At 30.7% G+C, this 26,644-nt stretch overlaps 3 protein-coding genes and 1 pseudogene across 3 annotated transcripts; 2 read left to right on the forward strand and 2 right to left on the reverse strand.

Annotated features, from left to right (window-relative positions):
- The first annotated feature begins 3,889 nt into the window (after positions 1-3,889).
- On the forward strand, positions 3,890-8,152 carry LOC127250056 (probable aminotransferase ACS12). The gene is made up of 4 exons (XM_051273205.1): positions 3,890-4,521; positions 4,635-4,760; positions 5,730-5,890; positions 7,116-8,152. Exons 1-4 carry the CDS (start codon positions 4,069-4,071, stop codon positions 7,948-7,950), a joined length of 1,575 nt encoding a protein of 524 aa, XP_051129162.1. The 5' UTR covers positions 3,890-4,068; the 3' UTR covers positions 7,951-8,152.
- Positions 8,153-8,879: 727 nt separating this feature from the next.
- Positions 8,880-11,315, reverse strand: LOC127250445 (probable LRR receptor-like serine/threonine-protein kinase At1g12460; annotated as a pseudogene).
- Positions 11,197-14,700, forward strand: LOC127250100 (uncharacterized). Its single transcript, XM_051273256.1, has 4 exons — positions 11,197-11,824; positions 12,663-12,896; positions 12,971-13,188; positions 14,297-14,700. Exons 1-4 carry the CDS (start codon positions 11,570-11,572, stop codon positions 14,481-14,483), a joined length of 894 nt encoding a protein of 297 aa, XP_051129213.1. The 5' UTR covers positions 11,197-11,569; the 3' UTR covers positions 14,484-14,700.
- Positions 14,701-17,701: 3,001 nt separating this feature from the next.
- Positions 17,702-20,057, reverse strand: LOC127250407 (AT-hook motif nuclear-localized protein 22-like). Its single transcript, XM_051273689.1, has 2 exons — positions 18,344-20,057; positions 17,702-18,212 (listed from the first exon to the last, which is right to left on the reverse strand). The coding sequence occupies exon 1, from the start codon at positions 19,745-19,747 to the stop codon at positions 18,905-18,907; it is 843 nt and encodes a 280-aa protein (XP_051129646.1). The 5' UTR covers positions 19,748-20,057; the 3' UTR covers positions 17,702-18,212; positions 18,344-18,904.
- Positions 20,058-26,644: the final 6,587 nt, after the last annotated feature.

Raw genomic sequence — 26,644 nt, forward strand, 5'->3', positions numbered from 1 at the left:
TTGTTTATTTTGATTTTTAAAATTTTGTTTATTATGCAATGTACTTTTTTAATAAAAATATGTTGATTTTTTTTTTTTTTTTATATATATATAAGCTATTACTTAAAAATGCAAATATAATTATATAAATACAATAAGTGAATTGATGTGGTGCATTTTATTTTATTTTGTATATTAGAAATTCTCCATGTTTAATAATTTTATATTTGTTTGAGTTTGATACAAATTTTAATGAATATATTATTATATTCGTTGATTGTGATATAAAATAAAATGTATTTTATAAAATATACGACGAGTTAATGATATGAGAATTTATATATATATATATAAATTTAAATTTAAACAATAGTATTATTGTTGTGTTAGTTTAAAATAATAATGAATAATCTATTTATTTATGTTCTAATTTTTTTTAAAAATATATTGTTTATATACAATTTATTTTTTTTTAACGAAGAAATGAATTTAATATTTATTTTTATTTATAGAAAATAGAGAAAAAAATCCTTAAATCATGAATGAAGTACACAACACATGTCTTGAACAAATTTGGTAAATAATATCCCTCCGTCCATAGTCATCATTATTCTGTTATTTTTTTTTTAAAAAAAAGATATTATATACTTTAATTTTATTTTATTTTATTTTTAGTTTAATTTTTTTAATTTTAATTATACTAATTAGTTATTTTAATCTTAATTTAAAATTATTTTTATTAAATAAAAATTATTTTCACTAATACATTTTTAATTATTTATTAATTATACTTTTCTTAAATTCTCTGGAACACCAGGAAGTAACGTGTATGTTCACTTTGTGTTTTTTAATAATAGGTATCCTCCAGTTAATATAAAAAAAAAATAATTTTTATATTAAATTATTAATTTTTATGATTTGATAAAATATAATATTATAGATATTATATAAATGTATATCTATTGTAATTTTGTCATTTGGTAAATATATATTTTGTTATTTTCTATTGTTCAAATAAAATACTTCATTTGTCTAACATAATTTGTCTTTATTTTCTATTTTCGTCCGTTTCACATAATTTGTCCTTTCTATTTTAGGAAATATAATCATGCACTTTAATCACATTTTAAATTTTAAATTTTATAATTTTCTTAACTTTAATTAAACTATTTACTTATTTTAATCTTAATTTATAATTATTTTTTGTAAATAATAATTATTTTTACTAATACACTTCTTAATTACTTACTAATTATACTTTACCTAAATTCTCGTGTCTACAGTAATACACCAATATTACATGAGACGGAGGGAGTAATTATTATTATCATTACGCCCATGTCTCTTGAAAACTATCAATTTTTTTCGTTTTGATCCATCACATAACAGACTATCAATTTTTTTATTTTGGACTGTCCCATAACAAACTATCTATTTCATTTTTTTAGTAATTGTACTATCTACTTAACATTACAAATACCCTTACAACTTACCGTATATTATCTAAATGTCATTACCTTTATATCACACAATAATATTAAAGTTATTTTAATCATTTATACTTTATTCATACTATATATTAATATAATACTAATATACATAAAATTTCGTGCAAAAAATAAATAAATATTTACTTATAAGACGGAGGAATATTAGTCTTAAATATGTATAATTCACTGCACATTATAAATTACCTTATTTACATCAATAACTTGACATTTAATTCCACATATTATACGAATAAAATAGTCTTTAGATTCTAATAATAATAATAAAAAAAAACTCTTTATATATAAAAACTATCACTCAAATATAATATTTATTAAAAATAAATATTTATTTTTCATATAGACTGAAGGGATGTATTTTATTAAAAAAAATAAAATTATCAAGTAATAAATCTTGGGTTTAGGAGCTTTTTTTATTTATTTATTTATTTTATTTAGTTTTTTTCCTATAAAATTATGTCTTTGTTGACAAAAAAAGTAAACTCGTCTATTTTTTATATGATTTTATGTATAATATGTAGTTTTTTATCTTTTTATAGTAAAAAAATAAATTATAAAAAAACAGTAGTACTCCATAGTTTATTTTTAAACAAAAGTTTGTTTTGTTTTTTTAATATAATAGACAATAAAAAAATAAGTTTTTTTTTTTTTTTTTTTTTTTTTTTAGGGTCTGTTTGGTTTGAGGGTCTGTTTGGTTCGATGGTTTAGGAGGGGAGGGGATAAAATTCTAAAATTTTTTGTGTTTGGTTCAAGTTTTTTGGGAGGAGAAAGGAAGTGAAGGGAGGGGAGGGAATTTAATTTGTTTAGATTTTTATTCTCCTCCAATTTTGGGGAATTTGGAGATGAAGAATTTTATTAAATAATTTTTGCCTATTATACCATATTTAATATTTTATTAAATTTTTATAACATTATATAAATTTTACCATATCTATTGTTATATTTGTATATAAAATTATTATTATTTTTTATTTTGATTTTAATAAATACTTAGATTATTTAAAACAAATCACATTAATTTAATTCAAATGTATTTTAAAAACTTTCAAATAAATTTAATCGAATTTATTTTATAATTTAGTATATATTTTAATTAATTCTGTTTAAATGATTTGATTTACATTAATAATTAATTTAATTTATATAAGTAGATTTGGATTTTATATGAAGACTCGGTCTTTATTATTTACTTAATTTATATATGATTTTCTGTTATATTGTTATGGTTTATCTATATTAATGATGTTAATAAATATATAATGTATGATTAAGTAAATTATCATTCAATCTCTCAATCCACTTCAGGTACGTATTCTATTATCCCATTCCTTCTTTTTCTTCTTATTATTATTATTTTATCAAATAAATAGATAAGTTCAATTTTTGAATTAATTTGGTTCTTTACGGCATTTCATAGATTTTGGTGAAATCAAAGAATTGTTTGGAATTATCACTTTTTTTCTGAATCGAATACACATAGTGAAAAGGTACGTTGAACATTTGTTATCATTTTAGTTTTCACATACATGGATTTGTATTTTTTTATATATTTTTTCCACGTTCGATGTTGTATTATAGAATTTTTTTTATTTAATTATATTATTATGAAGTATTGTGTTTAATAATAATAATAAAAAAAAAAACGTATCATCATATATATATATTTTCTATAAATTTTCTTTCTTTCTTTCTTTCTAGTAAGAGATGCTATAGCTAACCAAATGTGGTTAGATTACGATCGATCGGTTATTATGTATATGGTGCTTGGCTCTCCCGATGCTTTATAATGTAGGTTTTGTATTATTATATTAAACAAAGAAATTATATGTCATGCTTTATGAATAAATTAATCAAATTTTATTAAATATTTTTATTTTTTTTTATTTATATAATATAGAAATAAAATAGTAAAATTATTCTATTATTTTCTTTTCCCGTCTCTGTCCAACCAAACACAAAAATATTATTATTTTTCCTCGTCTCGTTTTCCTTTCATATAAACCACCAAACACGCTATTACAATTTTAATATTCTCTTCCCTCCCTTCGGCTCCCCTCGTTTGAACCGAACAGAGCCTTAATCACAAAGAATATATCATAAAAAAGCCATCAAATAACTATGATTCCATTTAAACAATATATTTTTGACAGTTTTTAAATATTAGAAATTTAGAAATAATAAAAATTTACTAAATATATATTTAATATAATATTTTTAATTATACACATTTTTAAGATAAATTAAACGAACTATCATATTAAATTACACCTCAATTCACAATGATTTAAATACACATGAATAAAAACACGAAGGGTGAAATAGTAAATTCATTACCCATATAAAAAAAAAACCAATAAATTAATCCCACCAAAAAGTAGCCGCGCAAAATTCATCGCCAATTTTTCGCTCCCTTATCATCTCTTCCCCCAATTTATTTGTTCCTCAATTTTCCCTATTTTATTTATTTATTTATTTATTTTTCAGATTTCTCCAAACATTCAAAATTTATAAGATACAAAAATAAAATAAAAAATAATTCTGGAGCACGCCATTCCCGTGCTGGGGAGGTCAGGATGACGTCATGAAGAAGAATAAAACTTCCTCCTCCTCCGGCGGCGGCGGCGGTGGCGGTGGAGCGGAGGCGGCGGCGGCGATGAGAGTGATTGTGCCTTTACAGGGAGTCGTTCAGGGCCGCGGCGGCCTGGTTTTAGGTTCTGTTATTCCCTGTGCTCTTTTATACTTCATCCAGCTGTATTTCAGGAGCCGCGGCGGCGGCGGTGGCGACGGCCGTGAAAAGTCGCCGCCGGCGGCCGAGGCGGAGCAGTCTTCTCCGGCGCTGCAGAGAGTACATTCGAGAACTCTACTTTTTTCTCGCGGCCACGCGCCGCCTCCTCACGTGTCGTCACGCGCTGCTGCGATTGCCCAGAACTGTAACGGGCCGTACTACGCGGGTCTGGAGCGGGCCCACGACGACCCGTATGATGACGTGGCGAACCCCGACGGCGTTATCCACCTTGCCTTGAGTCATAACACGGTGGGGATTCCGTTTGAATTATTATTATTATTAATTAATTAATTCTTGGTTTGCACGAATAAATTGATTTTATTTTTATTTTTTAATTTAATTTTATTCGATTTGGTCGATAGTTGGTGTCGGATTTGGTGGGAGAATGGGTGGCGGATCACTGTGCCGAATCGTTGTTTGGCCAGGAATTGAACATGAGTGACGTGGCTGCATATCAGCCGTTCGATGGCTTGATGGAGTTGAAGATGGTGAGTTTTTCGTTTACATTGTTACTTTAATATTCAATTTAATAATATATGGTGATATGCAATTAATTCTTAAATTTAAAAATATTCAAACTACTATGCTAATATATTACTCAATTTACTGATCATATCTATGTGTATGCTCAGAGTGGGTATATTATTATTAGAATTAGTAAATTATATAATTATCAAATTAATTAATATTTGGTATTTTACCATATAAATAAATTAATGAATTGAATTTTTTGTATTATTTAAATAGTATTTTAATTTAATATTTTATTGAAATTGAATTTTAAATTGAAATAGCATTTAAATTGATTTTTTTTTTCTATAAATATTTCAACTTTATTTTCACATTATTATTTTTACACTAAAAAGTAAAGTCAAATTATCATTACATAAATTTTAAGTACTATTTCAATTAAAATGCTATTATTCTTTTAAATTCGTCGAAAAATAAATTTATATTTATAAAATGGACGGAGAAGTATATTTTATTTACATGCAATTTTTTTATTTATTTATAAATTAATTTCTGTTAATCATAAATAAATATTTATATTTTTTAATATTTATTTGTATTATATAATATTTTATTCTTAACAAAATATATATGGTATATATTTTATTAAAAATTTATTATTAAAATAATTAAACATATATTTAAAATTTTTTAATCTTACATATATTATATCATAAATAACATATTAATTAACTCAATTACTTTCAACTTAACTTTCAACTAAATAATCTAATTGGTAACTAAAGGCACTAATTATTTGAAGTTTGATTTTATAGATTTTGGTTTGAAATAGGGCTTTAAATTTGATGTTTTATTAGATAAATAAACTATTTTTCATATGAAATCGCATAAATTATATAGTAAAAATTTTGAAGTAAAATTTCGAATTAACAAAATCTAGATCCGCTTTGATCGATATAATTTAACTACGGTTGCCATCGATGTAGGCTACGTCTCGGTTCATGTCCTGGCACACTGGAAAGGGTCGATTTTTCGACCCGGAAAACATTGTTCTCACAAGTGGTGCAGCCCCGGCAGTCGAGATGCTCGTTTTCTCTCTAGCTGATACCGGGAACGCCTTCCTTGTGCCATCGCCATATTGTCCCGAGTAAGTCTCTTACAAGGTACTATCATTTTTGGACATCCATTGTTTATCTTGCTGGAACTTATCAAGAATTAAACTCTAAGTTTAGGATGTGTCGTGTTGAAATAATTGACATAAAAAATAAAATAAATAAATCTAGACATGATTCTATTAGTGTAGTTGAATTCAGATTTACGAATTAATTGAGAGTATTGTGTTCTTCAAACCTATTACACAACCACTTTTGAGAAAATTCTAGATTTTTTGTCGTTACTTTTACGATAAGATACCAAAAATAATGTACATTGCGTTTAGACATAGAACTACAACCATAACATATATACACCTTATTATTAATTGCCGACCTAAATAGTTATACTTAATCATCCCCGGTTGGAATTTTAATCCAACATATCTTCCATAGTGTCGTTGTTGTTGTTAGTTTATTCGAGCAATTCAAAAGTTGGATAAAGGTTTGCTTGTTAACTATAGGTGACCATCTTTGAGCTTAGAACGTACTCGCACGGTCATTACAAAGAATCGTAGTTTGAAGTAATCGTGTCTTGCGTAGGAGTAATTTTACGGTTCCTATGCCAAATTTGGCGTAAGAACGAATCATATTTCGCACATGTTGGGTTGGATGTATTTCGTTCGAATTGAAAATTTGGTAGTTGTATTTGTTAAATTGAACTTAGCCTCATTTATTTAGGGTTTGTTTAGATATATTTTGAAAGTGTTTTGAAGTTTTGGAGAATTATGATAATAGTAAAAATTTGAACGTTTAACCTGACATAAACAGTAATTGGTGTTGAATGTGATGTTTTGAATCGAAGAAGGGTCTTACCGTGCTTAATTGGAAATCAACAGTCGCAAATGTTTTTATTACACATAATATGTGTTGTTTGTAATGAAGATATACGCGGTTTGTTCATGATTACTGCATGTATTGTCTGAGATTATATGATGTGTTGTATTTGTATAATATTAATATAAATGATGTGCTGCCAATAATAATATCGCATGTTGTTTGTTAGCACATTGTGTGTTATTCAGCAGTGCAGCTGTCGTCTTTCGATATATAATAAGTTTTTGATATAACATTTTAAATGAAAACTAGATATTGAACGTAAAATTTTTTTGAATAAGTAAACAAAGTTAAATCAAGTGATCTTTGATTAGTAGTTCTACCGTTACAAGAAAATATCATTTCGATTTTTTCAAATAACATCGTTCTGATTTTTGTTTGTAGTTTAGACGAAGTCAAATGGCGAACGGGAGTCGAGTTCATACCGGTCCCTTGTCGAAGAACCGACGCCTTCGCCATAAGCATTAATGCGCTCGACCGCGCATTCAACCAAGCCAAAAATCGTCGACAAAAAGTCCGTGGGATCATCATATCCAACCCGTCGAATCCAGCTGGCGTTCTCCACAGCCGCGAAGTCCTCGAGACCCTCCTCGACTTCGCGACAGAGAAAAACATCCACATAATCTCGATCGAATCTGTTCTCGCGAGCGAAGAATTCGTCAGCATGACAGAAGTCGCCGAAGACGTCGACAAGACCCGGGTCCACATCGTCCACGCGCTATCGAACGATCTATCCGTTCCGTCGCTAGCGACGGAATTCATCTACACTTGCAACGAGACCGTTCTCGCCTCCGTAAAAAAACTCGCTCGATTCTCGTCAGTCTCCGTTCCGACCCAACGAGTGCTTACATCGATGCTCTCGGATACGAAATTCGTCGGCAATGCCGTTAAGGTCACCCGGGAACGGATTAGGAGAATGCGCGCGGGATTGGCGCACGGGTTGCGGAAATCGGGAATCGAGTGCGTCGGGAGCGACGGGGGATTGTATTGCTGGGCGGATATGAGCCCGTTGATTCGGTCGTATAGCGAGAAAGGAGAAATTGAAATGTTCGATAGGTTGTTGAGCGTGGCAAAGATTAATGCGGTTCCGGGATGTTCTTGTCATTCCGTCGAGCTTGGATGGTTCGGGTTTTGCTTCGCGTCGTTGCGCGAAGAGGACATCGACATCGTTCTTCGACGAATTCGAACAGTTTCGGATGCCGGTAGATCTCCTAGGTAAGTTCTATTTGATGCTAAATTCAACTGATCGGAATTTGTTTGGGTTTTCGGACATTGTACGAGGTTGATCCGATTGTAACGGATTTTTGTAACAACGCCCGAAGTATACAAATCATATTTGTTCATAGAACATAGTAGCTTCCTTTCAGCCGAATGTAACTTTTGGGTTTTGTCGTACATTTTATTGATTAATGAAAATATAAAATAAATTTGTTATTTTTATAGTGGAGTATCTAAATTGTTAATACTCATGTAAACATATATTTATAATTTATACTCCCTCCATCCCACATAATTTGTTTCTATTTTTTATTTTTGTCCGTCCCATATAATTTGTCCTTTCTATTTTTGAAAATATAATTATGCACTTTAATCACATTTTAAATTTTATAATTTTCTTAACTTTAATTAAACTATTTACTTATCTTAATCTTAATTCTGTAATTATGTTTACTAAATAATAATTATTTTACTTCTTAATTATTTACTAATTATACTTTACCTAAATTCCCGTGTTTACGGTAATACACCCATATTACATGGGATGGAGGGAGTATAAAATTAAGAATATTTTTTATATTATTGTGTAATTAGTTTTATTATAATTAAAAATATTTTTTTTTAAGTATAAAAGACAATTTTTTTTTAATTAATTACACGTATTCATTTATTTTTATATTACCTACACAATTTTTTATACTTTACATATAATAATAATAATAATAATAATAAAAATTCATTCAAACTATTTTACAAATCAAACAGACACTAGAAATGCCTATTCGAACACAGAAATGAGTCACAAAAACGCTCACTTCTCTTATGCCAAAGAGTTGCATCAAAATTATGTACCAAAAATAGACAAGACATTATTCCAAGCAACAAACAAATGACAAAAAATATCCAAAAGAATCTTCCATAAACTAGCCGTTACGATTCCGCGCCATTTCTTACAGATTCCAGAATCTGTACAACCTCCGCCATGCTCGGCCGCCGCGCCGCCGCGTCGGAGCTGCAAGTTGCAAATCACCCCCAGCTTCATCACCTGAATAACTTCATTCTCCAGCAGCCGAACTCCTCTCGATCGCACCACCCCTAACGTATTCAGACATAATCACCACTTCGTACGCGCTGTCGACGCTGTCCGCCGGCTTCCTCCCTGTCACCAATTCCAAAAGAACCATACTGAAACCGTACACGTCACACTTGTCGGCGTCGGTAAACGGTAGAGGTAGAAGTTTCGCCAATCCGTAATCGGACAGCTTCGGATCGTAGTTTTCGTCGAGAAGTACGTTCGTTGATTTGACGTCGAGATGAAGCACCGGCCAGTGACGGAACCAATAGTAAAAATCCAGGGGGCAAAATCGATTTTTTCTTATTCATAGTACATCCTGACAAAAAAAATATATATATTTTAGAAAAAATTTCAACAAAATCACATAAAATTTAATATTTATTTTATTAAAACAAATAAAATTTAAAGACTAAAAAGTATAAATCAACAAACTGATAAAATTTTTATGATTTTTTGCGTTACAAAATAAAAAAGATTAGGAGAAACAAATTACTATAAAATACATTATTTTATTATTTTTTACATCAAAAAATATATATATTTTGAGGGTCGGTGGGTCTGACCCCCTAGCCCCCATGTAGTTCAGCCACTATCGGCGACTTCGCATCATGATGGAGGTACGCGACAGCTCGAGCGACTCCGATTGCGACACAGAATCTTCTCGACCAATCGAAATCGATGTTTCCCGACCCGAGCCTGTGTAATTTGTCGTATAGACTACTCGACGGAGATATTCGGACAAGATCAGCTGCATCGTCGACGACCAATAGTAGCCTTGGATTGCGACGAGGTTCAAGTGCTGCAAATTCCCGAGACACCCGATTTCATGCTCGAATTCTTCTTCGTTCCGGATCCTTCCGAGCGCGTCGATTTTCTTCACCGCAATCGTCGTCCCGCCATCGAACGTGGCTTTGTAGACCGTCCCGATCGAGCTTCGGCCGAGTAAGCGTTCCTTGTCGAGCAAGGCTTTCGTTCCAGCTTCCCAATCGTCGTACTTCGACGGGAGGCTTTTTCCGAAGATGACGTTCGATGAGTCGGTCGACGTTGGTGGGATCGCTGCTGTAACAACGTTTCCGGTCCGCTCGACGAGCCTTTATGTTGACGAGAGTTATGAAACAAACGCCGGCTACGATCGAAGCAGCCACGACGATTGCGGAGATGCTCAGATTTCGTTCTGCAGCGACGGAGGCGAACCGTTGCCGTTCCCGAGCAGGAGTTTTTTGACGGAGGGTCGCACAAGTGCGGATTGTCGAGAAATGCAGCTCGATTCTTCGGATAGACGGTATGGTCCCGGAGAAGTCGTTGAAATGCGATAGCTTTTTCAGATTCGCGAGCGTCGACGGAATCGAACCGGCGAGAGAATTCTCCGAGAAGTCGAGGAAATGTAAGTTCGACAATGATCCTACCGTCGACGGAATGCTTCCGTTGAGATGGTTGCGATGCACGTCGAGGCGTATTAGGTACGTCATGTTGTCGAGGTTCCGGGGGATCGATCCGCCCAAGAAGTTTCCAGAAACATCCCTGCAAAAACATGTCGAAACTTTACAAACTCGGCGAAAATCTTACGAATCGAATCGGACTCACAGCTCGAGAAGAAACCGGCAATTGGCGATCGTCGCAGGGAAAAGCTACTACTAATAAATAATGAAAACACTCTTTTATATAAACACAGCTATAGTTTTATTTACTTTAATATTAATAAAAATTTTAAATACTAATTTTTTTTATTTAATTATTATTAGAAAAATATAATATACAAGTATTAACATAATATATAATACTTCGTTCCGCTGTGATGTTCATTTTACTGTAGACAGAAATAATTAAGAATATATAATTATTTTATAATAAAAATATTTTTATATTAAAATTAAAATAACTTATTAATTTAATTAAAATTTAAAAAATTAAATTTTAAAAAACAAAGTGTCAGAATAGAACACAAGTTTATATTTCTATTTATTTAAAAATAATAATTTAATATAAAATATTAATTTTTATTATCAATATAAAAATACGAAGTAAACTACCACCTACTAACAATAAAATATTATTTGAAATTAGGATAAACGCACCGTTACGAGTAGATACTCCTAAATAAAAGAAAAAGGCATTAAGAATAAAGCGGGAGCCTGGGTTCTTCAGCGAGTCCAGGACTCGCGTGGTCCTCGTCTGGGAAGTAGCAACAAAAGCAAGATTGTTGGGGTGAGTGAAGACCGTACCGTATACGTGCAATCTCCGTTATTCCCTCGCACCTCGCTCCTCACAGCCCCACAATTCTTCGATCTCATCCTTCAATCGACGAAATTTATAAGCTAAACAAGGAAATTGGGGAATTGCAGGTAGAAGCAGAAACGGCTATATTTGAGTGTTCCACCGAAATCCCGAACCGAATTAAGCCACCCTTCAATCGGGTGGGACACCCAAATTTGTCATTTCTGTATCGTCGTCGTTCATAATCTCGAAGAGAAGTTGAATTGGATTGTTAATCGATCGAGGAACGCTAACAAAGGGGGGTGGATTAGGTTTTTGATTCCGGTGTGTGATGACTCACATTGCTGGGGACAAAATTCTTAGGCTGGATAGAGATTACGTGGAATTGGAGGATGGCGGCGGCGATGGCGGTGGTGGTGAAGCGATTCCAGAGGTGGAGACGCCTCGGTGTTCTTGCGGCGGGGATGGCGGAGGAGGAGGAGGATTGTGGTGGTGGTCGGTGGTGAAGCTGGTCCTGGTGGCGTTGTTCTTCGCGGTAATGGTTGTGGTTTTCTTCGAATGGATTGGACCTTTCATCATGAATAAGGTTTGTGTTCTTAATTTGCGCTGATGAAATTGGTTTTGTTCGAACTTTTTTGTGATTGATTTTGTTGATCAATTTGGGGATTTGTAGTTTATTGATGATGCATTGCGAGATTAAATTTGTTGTTGTAAATTTTGATGTGAGAAGATGGATTGGAAAGGGTTTGGGAAATCATTTTTGTTAAACAGATTGAATTCGAACCATTTCCAATGGAATGAATCGGTTTCGTCGAAAATAAGGAAGATCTTGGTGGTTGTTCTAGAATTGTAGGCAATCTTCAAGTTAAACTTAAGCAACAGATTCTCATGTAGATAGTATAAGCTGCAATTTGTGAATTTCTCGACTTCGAATGGAAGATTGATACAAATAAATGTGACTTTAGTTGATGGTGAAGATTGTTTTGTGTTATTTCTTAGGTGAAATAGTCGTTGGATGTGATGTTTTGTACATAAAATCGATAGAAACAGAGCCCGTGAATATGAGAAATCCTTTGATGGTGTATTGTCGATTATGAGTTGATTTTGGTTGAGTTAACTCGAAATTTGTTTGTGAACAATTCTTTCGTTTTTCTTGTCCTTTTGGTAAAAGATCAATCCCGAACAATATGGTATTTCGATTAGCTTAAACAACCAAATAGGAACTTCAATTTGTCCACAATGTGATGTAAAATAGATGGTTTTCAGGAAGTTTTATGGCCTTGTGTCAAATTTGCAATCAATTGATCATAGTTGCTTTGTGTCAAATTTTAGTTTCTTTGCATTTATGCATAATTATGTCTAGAAATAGTTTGGAACTGCTTATATGTTATTCGAATTGAAATTTGTCGGTATATTCTTTCCAGGAAATTATCCCGACGATAAGGTGGATAGAAACGTTCAGCAAAACGAAGCTAGCGTTTCTAATATTCGGTTCGTTGGCGATATTCCCGACACTCCTTTTACCTTCGTCGCCGTCTATGTGGGTGGCCGGGATGACTTTCGGATATGGATATGGATTCTTGTTAACCATAGCTGGGGTAGCTATCGGCGTCTCTGTTCCATATCTTATAGGATCACTTTTCTATCATAGAATTCAAGTACGGTGCTCGTTTCTTTGTCTCTCGACGGCCTTTGTTTTTGTTTGTTTTCTAAAGATGTTTTTTTCTTACAGGCCTGGTTGGATAGATACCCCAAGAACGCTTCAGTAATAAGGTTAGCGGGCGAGGGAGGCTTTCTCAATCAGTCCCAAGCTGTTATGTTGATTAGGATCGCGCCATTTCCGTACATTATATATAACTATTGTGCGGTCGCTACGGATGTGAAGTACGGTCCTTATTTGGCCGGGACTCTTGTCGGAGTCGTCCCGGAAATATTTCTCACGCTTTACACGTAAGTACTCTTTGTTTCTCCGAGACAACAAACATTTTCGCTACGATCTAAGATTGCTTGACGCCCTTGTGTAATGGCTGTTGTTACTAAGCTAGCACATTCGGGGCTGACAACAAACTATATATGTCAATATCGTACAAATATATAACACATGAATTGTATATATGACTTGGGCGCGGATCCGATGCAAATCAGCATTGCTGATTTGACCGGATAAAACATATTTCATAAAGGCAAACATATATTTTTACGTAGTACAACGTATGTGTTATGAGATATCATTTGTGTTATAACATAACGTATGTTGTACTATGCGGGGCATGGAACAACGGCTGATTCGGCATTATACTGATTTGACCGGATTAACATATGTTATAGGGGTGACTAACATATATTTATATATATTTTATCATATTTATAATAAATTATATATTATACTCCCTCTGTGCCATTTACGGCGTCCTCATTTTCATTTCTTTTTTTTTTAATTTGTAATTTTTTAAATTTTAATTAGACTAATTACTTATCTTAATCTTAATATAAAATTGTTTTTATTATATGATAATTATTTTCACTAATACATTCTTAATTATTTACTAATTATATATCTCATAGATTCCCGTATCTACAGTAAATGAGATACCATAGCCGGGACGGAAAGAGTATTATAACTTAGCATATGCTATTTTATAACACATCATATGCTGAGATATGTATAAACATATGCTGATCATTCATATGATATATGCTGATCCGGTCAAATTAATACTATGTTGACTAGGCCGAATACATGATCTGCAACCTATGCTTCCGGTCAAATTAAGACCATGCTGATCTGATGGGATCATCATGGCATCGATGCCCATATGATATTTGTCTCATATAGTACATGCTATAATTGATTTCAATACGGTAAATATTTCTTACAACCAACCATATATAATAATACGTGTGTTTTATATATATTGTGTTAAATAAAAGCATGTAATAATGTATGTGTGTTTTATATGCGCTGACTGGGGCAAATCGTCATGAATCAACAAAGTGCCGATTCTTTTTGTGTAATTTTTGTTCGCGTTTACTTACAATCGAATTCTTATCAATGCAGCGGAATCCTTATACAGACATTAGCCAACGCATCCGCCGAGCAGCCTTTGTCCGCGACTCAGATTATCTGCACAGTTGCGGGCTTTTGCCTTACGGCTGCGGCGACATTTGTTGTGACATTATTTGCGAAGAAACGGCTAAGGACACTGCATATGGAAGACGGGCTATTGCTCGACGGCGCGACTTGAGGAAAACGGGTGCGCACCTATGTAAGAAAAAAAAAAAAAAAATCTATATATTTATACATTGTTAAAAGTCTCTTGACGCTCGAAACGGTGGCGATCTATATGTTGTGCCGCTGCTCGAGGCTCATCTTCGACCGGAAGTGTTGTAAAGCTTCCAACGCAACGCTGAGGAAGTCGGGTTGTATTTATAAGTAATTACGTTATCCCGTTCTTTCTCCGATTTTCACGTGTGATTGTGATTGCGATTGCGATTGCACGGTGTCTTCGATTTGTTTATTTGGTTGGATGCTTGTTTTATGGGAGTCGTCATATTTACGATTTCCCGTCATATTTACGACTCCCGATTTAACATCCCGGTCGACTCATACCAGAATGTTAAGCCGGACATGGTCCGGACTAACTTATGTACGGCTAAAAGATATGTACTAAAACAGTGCGAACTTTCGAGCAGCAGCTGCGAATTCCCAAGCTGCGGATTCCCATATCATTAAAAAAAAAAAACTTTTTTTTATGGCCGCAGATCCATGCTGATTTGAGCGAATTATATATCTCAAACATATTTAATAATACATAATATTTTTTTAAAAGTATATATGTACATACATGCACATACTTTTATAACACACAATTTAATTTCTATTCAAAGTTTTGTAAGTTAAAAAAAAATAAATACAAACATAAAATATCTTCAAAATGCAAAAAAAATAGAAAGCTTACAATCATTCTTTTATTACCACAAAATGTATGTACTTTTTATTTTATTTTTATTATTTTATTTTATTTAACTGTCATAATAAAATATTCTTTTATATATATATATTATTACAAAACAATACACACTCATATATGGGTATATTTTCTAATTTTTAAAGTCTGTATTTATTTTTATTTAAATATTTTTTGAAGAAATAATTTTTAATTTAAATTAAAAATTTTTAAACACAAAAATTCATACATATATGGAGTACTTTTGTAACATTTGTATTTATTAATTTATTTATTTGAAGAGGGGCCAAAACTTTTCATATAGTTTTGTACCCAAAAATAGAAAGCTCAGAAACTGTACAAGGAAGGGAAGGTTTGTCTTGTACACAATTATTTAACTAATACTATAAATTAATAAATTATTAATAATAAATTATAATTTTATTTTATTATTTTTTATATTAGTAGTATTGTTGGTATTTTAAAATAGAAATTAATATATATGATTAAAAGAAATTTAGAATATGTATTTAAATATTTTTAACATTACATCTCAATAAAATATATATTATATAAATATTATTTTGTAGATAATAAACATATATATAATACAAATAAATAATAAATATATTTATTTATAATTAACTTAAATCGATTTTATTGAAAATGAAAAGTTTTAAATATAGATAAAAAAATTTTATTTATTGAGATGAAATAGAAATAAAGAAATTCGAGTGTGTCCTATGTCTAAGATTTTATAAATTTAATTTATAATTTTACTAAAAATTAAAAACGAATAATCTATTGTGGGATGAATAGATCTGGGACAAAGGTAGTATAAAATAACAATAACTTCGTAATATATATATATATAAAAATTAAAAACATATTTTAGTATTAATGTGATGATTATTATTACTATTATAAGAAATACATATATTGGTGTGAGACAAATAAAAAATAATAAAATATATACGTCTGACCGAGACAGATGAAATAATAAATAACAAGTGCGAACTAATACTTGCTACCGGTATTTCACGACCAAATTCTTTAAGAGTTAGTTACCATTGCTGATCGAAGCATCCTCGCATCCACTTTTAGATATTAGTTCACTAGCGAGCAACAAATTTTTTTTCATTAACTTCAACGAACTCGGCCTCACCCAATTTTTCCGGTATATATCTTTGTCAAATCTAAATATCACCACCGCCCGTTTTCTCTGGAACACTGTGTCCTTCTTAATAGTTAGTTATATCGATTTTCTCAAAACTCGTATTGATTTCTAGGTTATTACATCGATGGTACCATAGCCAATCTCCGATTGCAAGATATACTTAATTGAACTAGTTGATTGCCCAATAGAAAAAATAAATATTAGATCTAGTGATAGATCAAATTGCATCGAAAATGTCTTCTTAAGTTGAAGAAAGGCGATCATAACCAAAAAAATAAAAAAAAAAAAAATCAAAGAAAAACTTACGATGATGAATATAACTAAATATTACGATAAAGAATAAGTGTTGTAGGAGGTTGAGGATTTCACGACACAAAAAAATCACCATGTACTTATATATATTTTTTAATTTTACATTAATAACAACTTTAAAATTAATTTTAAAAACTGCAATTCCCATGTGTGTTTGTCCGGGGGATTGGATTTTAAATTTACTATTCATCCATTTTTTTCCCCCGAAAACATCAAATTAAACACATATTTTTTATTTTTTATATTAAACTAAAAATCAATTTTACATTAAAAACATCACATCAACACCTATTTTTATGACATCATACAACTATTCAAATTCAAAATTTTTACTATTCAAACCCCAACTCAAAATCCAAATCCCCAAATAAATACTGAGTGGGAACAAAACACGTTAAAGGACTCGTGTTGACTTTCATAACCAATATATACACAATCGTATAACACATTGAAACCTTCGCGATTGAAGGAGTGTTATATTATTGTTCATTAGCGACTTTTCTTGTTTTTCAATGTAGAAAGCCCGGTTTATTAATTAAAGCACGACGGGCTATTTGTTTGGAGAGGGGGTCCAAGTGTAGATACATAATCTCTTTCAAAGCTTCGAAACTTGATTTTTATGTGCACATATGTTTTAGTAATTCGTCGCTTAGATTTTTATTTTTGTATCCATTTATTAATTAAACCTTCTAATTGAATGTGTTACATTGCTTTGCCTTAATTTCATATTAGAGAATTTTTCAACATACAATGGTCGAAGAGAGGACTAAAGTCTAAAGTTGTAATTTAAGTCGAGTCAAGTTGAGCACCTCATTTTAAAACTCAATTCAAACTTTATCGACTTCAACTTAATTCGAGCTCAACTTGTTAGATTTTTTTTCTATCTTTTAATTCAAACTTTATCTATTGTACAATTAAAAATATATAAATTTGTCATCATATTGAACTCTATCGAACCTACTCAACTCAATAATTTCTCAAGAGTGCCCTTCTTTTTTTTGACTCATATTATTATGACTACAATGGCCGATCCATTGACGACCCGCATTCTTTCTATAAATATTTTTGAAAATTTTGATACTATCAATCGAAAAATCACATCAAATACTTATATTTTATTCAATTTTCTTTATTTAATCTAGAACTTTCCAAAACTTTCAAAACCCTATTGCAAAATTAGATTCAGATAAGCTCGAAAAACAAGGTTGGGGGGGACATATGGGTGTGTAGCACTAAGAGGAAGCAAGAAGTCATGATGATCGAGTCGAGTCTCGTGTATATGTCTTCTTCTTAATTCAGTTCAAAGAATCTGATCGATCTTGCCAATGCCCCATTGACCCTCGAAATTCTCTTATTACACACATCCAACAAACTACAAGAAAAAAAATTAACATTTAATTGCCAAAAACACTACAAACCTCAATTCCAAGAAGCCCGCAAAAACCGCTCATAGGCACTTTGTAATGTGCTGTGCTTTGCTGTGCTGTTTGCTGTTCCCTTTACAGTCTATCTCCTCGAAAAGGAGCACCTTCTCACAACTGTTCACGTGTACTTATGCTTACTTCTCCATTTTTATATGCTCCAGGGAATATATATATATGTATATATATATGTATGTGTATGTATGTGTGTATGTATGTCTGTGTGTGTGTGTGTGTGAAGCCCATACCTCTTAGCTAGCATCTCGAAAATTGTTTTTGGCCAGCCATGGCTTTAATGAAGACCTTCTTCTAGCTTGCAATTATATAGTTATATAATATGGGTGTTGATTAATTTATTTATTGCCCAGATTTGTTATAGACCTAATTAATTAAAGCCGGCAGTGTTGTTTAAAATAGTATATGATGAATTAAAACCCTAAAAGAAATTAGGGTTTTTTTTTTTTTTTTTTATAATTTTGGTGAGAAATTGTGAAAAAAGTTGGACTTGATCATTGGGGAAGAAAGAGTCTGCAATAAGCACTTTGATAAAAGCTACAAACTTTGGGTCAACTTATATGATTGAAGAAAAATAAAAAAAGAAAAGATTAAAATTGGTGAAAAACATTAATGAAAAATAACCCCCAAATTGCATCTGAAAACCCTAATTTTGTAATTTCATCCTTGAATTAATCCCCCCAAAGTGACGATCGATTGATCAGTGCAGCAGAAGAATTACCAAGATTTTGCAATCAATCATTCGATCGATCGATGGATGGATTCGATTCGATTTGATCTGATTTGATTTCGATCTAGAACGGCGGTCGTCCCGTCGCCCAAAAAGCGTCGTTAGGCATCTGAATCGAGTTCATCAGATTCGGCGGCGGAATTCCCTGAAACAAAGAGTTCGGATCGGCTAAAATCTGCTGATTCTGCGACGGCGGCGGCGGCGGCGGCGAGCCGAGGGAGCTTCCCTGACCTTGGACTGGATTCTCGTCGTCTTCTAGGGGGAGCCGTTCGTAGGCGGCGTTGCTGAAGGAAGCCGCCATTATCAGGACTGGACCGGAGGCGATGAGCTGGCCGGCGACGCTGCCGCCGAGGATCTGACCTTGGCCGCCGGACAAGTAGACGGTGAGGCCGGAGGCCGCCGGTGGAGCCGGCGGCGGGAGGAAGGATCCGGAGAGGGACAAGATCTCGAACCTGCCGTGAAGAGTCATGACGGCGCCGGGAGTCGCCGGCTGTTTTAGGGTGACGTTGGTGACGGCGCCGGTGCCGCTCATGACGCAGACGCCGCGCTGGCGGCGGCGGGCGAAGGTGGAGACGCTGTCGAAGATGTCGCAGCCGTCGGAGATTTCCATAACGTGAGTCCGGAGGGTGTTGGCGCTGTCTCTGGTGATGATAATCGGGGGTTTTGGTTTGTTCTTCGATCCGGCGGGGCGGCCACGGGGGCGGCGATTGGCGGAGAGTTCTCCTTCGGCGGAGGCGCCGCCGCCGCCGCCGTGGGAGTCGTCGGCGGCGATATCATCGACGTCACGGTGGCGCTTGAGGGCGCTGGTTTCGCTGTGCTCGTCGGCGTCGTCGATGGGGTGGTGGAATTGGTGGTGGAGATTGAAGTCTCGAGTGTGGAAAGGAGGAGGGAGGGAGTGTCCATCCATGGCGGATTTTCTTGAAATTATTATTATTAATTTTTTTTTTTTTTGTTTTCTTGAAATTGGATTGAAATAAAAAGGGCTGAATCTGATGCAGCAGCAGCAGGTGATGAATAAATAATTGAAAGGGATTGATTGATTAACTAGGGAAAAATTGAATAAAAATAAATTAAATATGATGAAGAGGGAGAGTGGACTTTGGGGGGTTTTGTACCTTGTTGTGTCTTTCTTCTTTGTTGTTGAAGGTTTTGGTTAGGGCTTTTCTTCTTCTTCTTTATTTAGTTGAGGGATTTTTGTTTAGGGTTCTTATTATGTTGAGGAAATTATATAGGTAACCGGTGGAGGTTTGATTTGTAGAAAAATCTTCACTTGAAGATATATATATATATATAAATATATAATATTGTTACATCAAGTTTTGTAGGAAGATTTGGAAAAGGTAAGTTCTTGCCACCTAGATTTGTGGGTTAATTTTTAGGGATCTTTATCTATCTATATAAGGGGTTATTGTATTGATTAGATTTAATTAAGATTGTGCTGATAGTATATAGTGAGAATATACACAAAATATGTTATACTTGATCTATTGTATTGTAATATGATAGTAGATACTGTGATAAATTTTATAATTAAGGATAATACTGACAATATTTCATACAATTACAGATAACACATAATATAACATGCAATATATGATTTATGTCAATATAATATAATCGCAGCATATAAATTGATAATATGACATAATTCCACACAATATATACTATCATGAATTTCAATACAAAATATATTCACACAATATATTTTTATCTATCATATGCTACAAATATGAACCGATAACATGTGTTATGTTAAGAGAACGAATTTAATGATGATTCGGTCAAATCAACATCCGAATCAACATCACTCATATATCATATATGTAAACAGTACGTATTACATATATGACAATATATTTATAAATATAATACAATGTATATTATGTTATAACACAACATATGATATCTTATAATACTAACAACATATGATTATTATGTAGAAATATGTAGAAATGTACGTTGCTTACTTTGATGGCATATACTGGAACAATTAAATCAATATAATCAGTATGATATTGATTTGACGGAATCAGGATGAGATCGTTTATTTTATATATGTTGACTGATGCAGATTATTATTACGTACGTATTAATATAATACAAATGCTAACAATGTCTTGTAATATATAATTCATACAACACGTGTCACTATTGATCTTAGAACAATATCACATATTAAACTAATATTGTACAATATATAATATCATAAATAATAATAATAATAATAACAACAACAACAACAATAATAATAATAATAATAATAATAATATACAACACTTTTTTATTACATTCATACTATATCATTACCACTATAACCATACCCATATATAAATTTGTTTTTTCTTACTATCACAATTCTTCACAAGTTCTAAATATCTAATTAAATTTTCTAATCAAGAAAATTAAATTTATTTAAAAACATCACTGTCTAATTTTTTTGATATTTGAGAATATTTGTGAGTGTTGGATTAGGTTTTGCCATTAGTTAAGGTTTCTTGGACATCATCATATCCAAAATTTGAAATGGACCGATTTGCCCTCCGATCATATATTACCATAAATATTTTTTAATATCTATTTTTTATGTATTTATCTAATGTGCTGCAATCAATATATATTACCGTAATATCTTCGGTTTCGTTGGATTAAATCAACGTGATGCTAATTTAATTCAATCAACACAAATCAATAAAACGAACATTATAGTATATTTTAAATACATGAGAATACAAGATACAATACATATTTTGATATTATATAATATAATTTTGTGTAATGCTATATTATTGAGTTCAATAAAATAAAAGTATATACACAACACAACACAACAAGTAAATTTCATAACATATACTTCTATAATACATAATTATGTTGTTTTATATATACATATGCACTATCTCGCTTGCTTATTGTGTTGACTTGTCATTTGACTAAATCAACATTGAAACCGCCGCCATTACTATAAATATATCTATTAAGAATTTCGACATTTTTTTTCGTTAAGATCTTATATATGTGTGTTAATTGGTGATTTTTAATTTTTTTTATTTTAATTTTGGTTTGAATAATAATTTAAATTTGATATACTCCCTACGTCCTGGTGAAATAGTGGCGTTTGTTTTTTGCACGTAGATTTTTGAATATTAGTATTATATTGGATTGTAGTAAAAAAGACAAAAATACCCCTATTAGTATAGTGTAATATAAAAGTAAAGACATTTGTGTAATACATTGCAAGTTGGAATGATATTTATTATGTTAGGTAAGTAATACAATTACTAAATTAGAAAATTGTAATCTTGTTTTGGGACGGACAAAAATGGAAAATGACAACCTTTCAATGGGACGGAGGGAGTTTTGTTTTTTAAAATAAGTAACTTTTTGTGATAGATAATTGTGAATGTTGAAGGTTAAAATAATAGGAAAAATGTAAAATGAATACATAACGGTAAGAATTTGAAGTAAAGTGGAATTTCGATGTAATATGTTAGATATTATATTTTAAATAATAAAAAATATTGATATGATTGTTTTGAGAAAAATGAATACAACGAATTGAAGGATGAGTTTGAGATCGAATCCAAATTACTTTGTTCATACTTTTATTTTTGACTTATATATATAACCCGTCCAAACAGGTCCTCCATTAAATTAAAAAAAATTATTTTGCACTGTGAATATGAAAATCAATTTTTAAAAATATTAAAATTGAATGATTAAACTCAGAAAAGAAAATGATAAAAGATGATAAGAACAATAAAAAGTGACAACAAATAACAAAGGACGATAGAAAGTGGAAAATGATGACATAAATAATTGGGCAAGAAAAAAATGTAACAATGAAAACAGAATTGAAATAGTTTGAGGAACGAACAAGGATTAATGTTGATTTTATATATAAAAAAAAAAAACGAAGAAATAATAATTATAATAATTTGAAGGAAAATATGAGTTTGTCTGATATTTTATTTTGTATTGTTTTTTAATAAAAATATATTATTTTTTCTCACAAAATATTATATTAAAATATTATTTTAAAAAAACTCAAAATAATACTATATTTCAAATCAATTTCAAAACCATAACTAAATAAATAGTTGGAAATCTCTTTGCTAGTAATTTAAGTAATATTTTACTACTATTTTTGCAAAAAATAAAAGAAAAGAGTAAAGTAAAATATAATTAGAGTCGAGGATTGTTTGAAATATGTTATATTTAAGATTTAACAACAATTAAACATATAAATAATACTCTCTCCGTTCCAATACAATAGTCATATTTATCATTTTTGTCCGTTCTAAAACAATAGTCTTATTTCCATAAATAACCGTGTCACCATAAAAGTACCTCTACTTTTTCATTTTTATTACACAGTTGCTACTACTTTTTACACTAATACACTCACAAGGGCAAAAAAGTCTTTTATCCATACTTTTTACCCACTACCGATATAATATCAATATTCTTTAAATCTCGTGCCCAATCCAATTAAGACTATATTTATGGGACGGAGGGAGCAGTAGTTTATTGAAGTAGTTTTCATCAAAAGCAAAGTTATAAATGTTTAAGCAATGTACAAATCCTTAACTAACTAGTTGATATGCAATTATTGAATGAATAACTTAGCTATGTTTACATGTAACATTTAGAAGTTTTGATATTGTTCATCATCGGTAATATATGTATATTAAATATCATAAAAATATTCCTTAATAAAATATCATGAATTTAAAAACAAATGGAAAAAATGGGAAAATTTCAAGATATTACTATTATAAATATATGATACATTCCATGTAAAATGATTTATGTTTAATTGGAAACATAAATAAACATAATCTCTTTTTTGCTCATAATTTCAATATTTTTTTTTTACCACATTTTTCTATGAGATTTTATATCATGAAAAAACCATCCAATATATAAATTTCATAAAATATATTATGTTCAATTGTAATTTTCAATTTTAAAAAAAATTAAAATTACAACAAAAATAATTAAAAAATATTGAAAATGTGGTTTAAATATTACATGAAGTATTGTTAATATATGAAGTAAATGTGACCATTAGATAAAACCAGAAGGAGATAATATATCTATGTGTATATTCTTGTTCTATTATCTATGTCTTCATTTTTCCAATTTCAATCATCACTTTTTATTTGTTGTCATCTTTTAGTATTTTCATTGTTCTTCATCATTCTCTCTTTTGAGTTCAATTTTTTTTTTTTTTTTTTTTTGTTTTAATATTTTAAAAAAGTTAATTTTCATATTCATAAAGTTTTAAAATTTGATTAGGGCATGTTTGGATTGTTTTTGAAAGATGTATGTATATATATATATATTAGTCAAAAGTAGAAGTAGGAATAAAATAATTTGGATTCAATCTTGAAATCGGACTTCAGTTCGTTTTATTCATTTTCTACAAAACAATCAAATCATTTTTTTATTTTTTTTATAATTAAAACTATTGTATCTAACATATTATATCAAAATTCTAGTTAAATTCAAATATTTACCGTTATATTCACTTTAAATTTTTCCTTATTTTTCTACTATTCAACATTCGCGATTTTCTATTACAAAAAGTTATTTTATTTCGTAAAATATCAAATTTAAATTAATATTCAAACCAAAATTAAAACTAAAAAAAAATTAAATATCACCAATTAACATATATATATATATATTGGGACGGGATGGAGTAGTTTATTAGAGTAGATTTCATCAAAAGCAAAACTATAAATGTTTGAGCAATGTACAAATTCTTAACTAAAGAATTGATGTATGAGTATTGAGTGAATAACTTCGCTGTGTTTACATGTATATATTTAGAGGTTTTGATATTGTGCATCAATAATATATACCGTATTAAAAATGTTTTTTATTTTAAAAAAACAAAAACAAAAGAAAAAATAGCATAAATCTCCCCGGGTTTACATAATCTGTTGAAAATTCTTTCTGATTATGAAATTTTATATAATTTACTCGTGATTTTCAAAATACTGCACACACATCCCTTACTTTTAAATCTCATTAACGTTGATAAATTTTAGCATGTGGACAATTTTGCCCCTACTAGAATATTTAATTGCAGTGCTACAAGAAATGAATAATTAGAATTATCTAAAATCTTTAATTCTACTGACTTCCTAACTTCAATCACACATATATAATAAATTAAGAGAAAAGACCATCTTTTCGGTGGCACACATTTTCCTACACTATTCTTCGCTCCCTCATTTTAATGGTGTTTTGCTACTTCTGTGTCGTTGCCACTGTCACTTTGTAGGATTGTTGTAATGGCGTCTTTTGTGATTTTAAAATATTGATTTCGAGGTTAGATACGCAAGATTGTGTTGGCAAATGTTGGAGGAAAACAGTTGCAAAGGGGAAAAGATTGTGTAGTGAAGTGAGAAACGGATGGTGAGAAAACATGAGTTAGAATCACCATATGATCTATCTAATTAAAATTGAAAATTTGGATTTGGATTTGAAATTGGAATTGGAAAGAGAAATAATAGGAACGAGTTCATCATCGTCGTTGTCATTGTCATCGTCGTCTTCTTCTTCATTTTTTCTTCTTTTTCTTCATTATTGTAATACAAAAACACGTCAATGATTATGTCCTTCCCATCTACTACATCGATCCAAAAATATTCGAAACCACGTATTATTTCGGCTTCCCTAAAATCGACAGTGAGCAATTACTTACGACATTCTCATCTCTATTCGATTAATTGTGTTCTAAATTTAAGGATCGATTTTAAACTTGATTTTTCCCCAATATTTGGTAGCTCAAAGAGCACAATTTTCTAATGGAATGTTTAACAAACTTAAAATTAAGGATAATGAAATTCTGAATGTTCTGAGATATTAATTTCTTAAAAATTTGCAAAAATTTTCTTTAAATGATTGATTTAAGTGTGAACCACGAAGAAAAAGAGAAAGAGGGTAAAGAAACACAAGGTGGTACATTTAATAAAATTCAGAAGGGTATTTTTGTAAATTTATATTGTGTTATATCATATTTTGTATTAAAAATTGCAGTTTAGGTGCGTGAGTTACCATTGTTGTTAAGTACTAACAGAAAGGATTTTTTTGCAATATTTTGGAAACCACAAGTATATTATATATAATTTTAGGATTAAAGAAATTTTCAACAAATTACGAAAATCACAAGTGGGGATAGTTTCCAAACATTCCTTAGTATAAATATATGATACTAAAATTATTTATGTTTAATTGGAAACATAAATAAACATAACTTTTTGTTGTCCAAAATTTCAAATACTTTTTCCCATATTTTTCTATGAGATTTTTTCATAGCTTGAAAAATCATTTAATATATAAACTTTATACAAATTATTATATTCAATTGTTATTTTTCAATTTAAAATTTACAACAAAAATATTCAAAAAACAGGAGTGGTTAAATAGTATTTTACTATAATATTATATTTTATAAAAAAATAATATTTCTTTCGTCTACTTCTAAAGCTTATATTTATATTTTCCGTTCGTACTTAGCATTAAAAATATTTTTCTATTTATATAATTTATTATACAAGTATCATTATATTTGTATTATAAGATACTAATAACAGTATATTAAATTTTTTCTTTTGATTTGTCATATTTTTATATAATACTACCTCTGTACTCTAAGAGTCTCGTTTACTTTTTGCATCTTGATATTTGAATATTAATTATGATATCCAAACATAATACACACTAAGAAAAAATTTGCAAAAATATTTTCATTAATGCATTATAATATTAATAGAAGAATATTTTTACAAAA

The sequence above is a fragment of the Andrographis paniculata genome, unplaced genomic scaffold (genome assembly GCF_009805555.1).
Source record: "Andrographis paniculata isolate CXL003 unplaced genomic scaffold, ASM980555v1 Contig37END, whole genome shotgun sequence".
Taxonomy (NCBI): domain Eukaryota; kingdom Viridiplantae; phylum Streptophyta; class Magnoliopsida; order Lamiales; family Acanthaceae; genus Andrographis; species Andrographis paniculata.

Coding starts and splice junctions, on each gene's coding strand:
- LOC127250407 (XM_051273689.1), bottom strand. CDS start 19,747: ATGGATGGACACTCCCTCCCTCCTCCTTTCCACACTCGAGACTTCAAT.
- LOC127250100 (XM_051273256.1), top strand. CDS start 11,570: ATGACTCACATTGCTGGGGACAAAATTCTTAGGCTGGATAGAGATTAC. Junction 11,825..12,662: donor GACCTTTCATCATGAATAAG/GTTTGTGTTCTT, acceptor TATTCTTTCCAG/GAAATTATCCCGACGATAAG. Junction 13,189..14,296: donor ATATTTCTCACGCTTTACAC/GTAAGTACTCTT, acceptor TTATCAATGCAG/CGGAATCCTTATACAGACAT.
- LOC127250056 (XM_051273205.1), top strand. CDS start 4,069: ATGAAGAAGAATAAAACTTCCTCCTCCTCCGGCGGCGGCGGCGGTGGC. Junction 4,761..5,729: donor GCTTGATGGAGTTGAAGATG/GTGAGTTTTTCG, acceptor CCATCGATGTAG/GCTACGTCTCGGTTCATGTC. Junction 5,891..7,115: donor CCATCGCCATATTGTCCCGA/GTAAGTCTCTTA, acceptor TTTTGTTTGTAG/TTTAGACGAAGTCAAATGGC.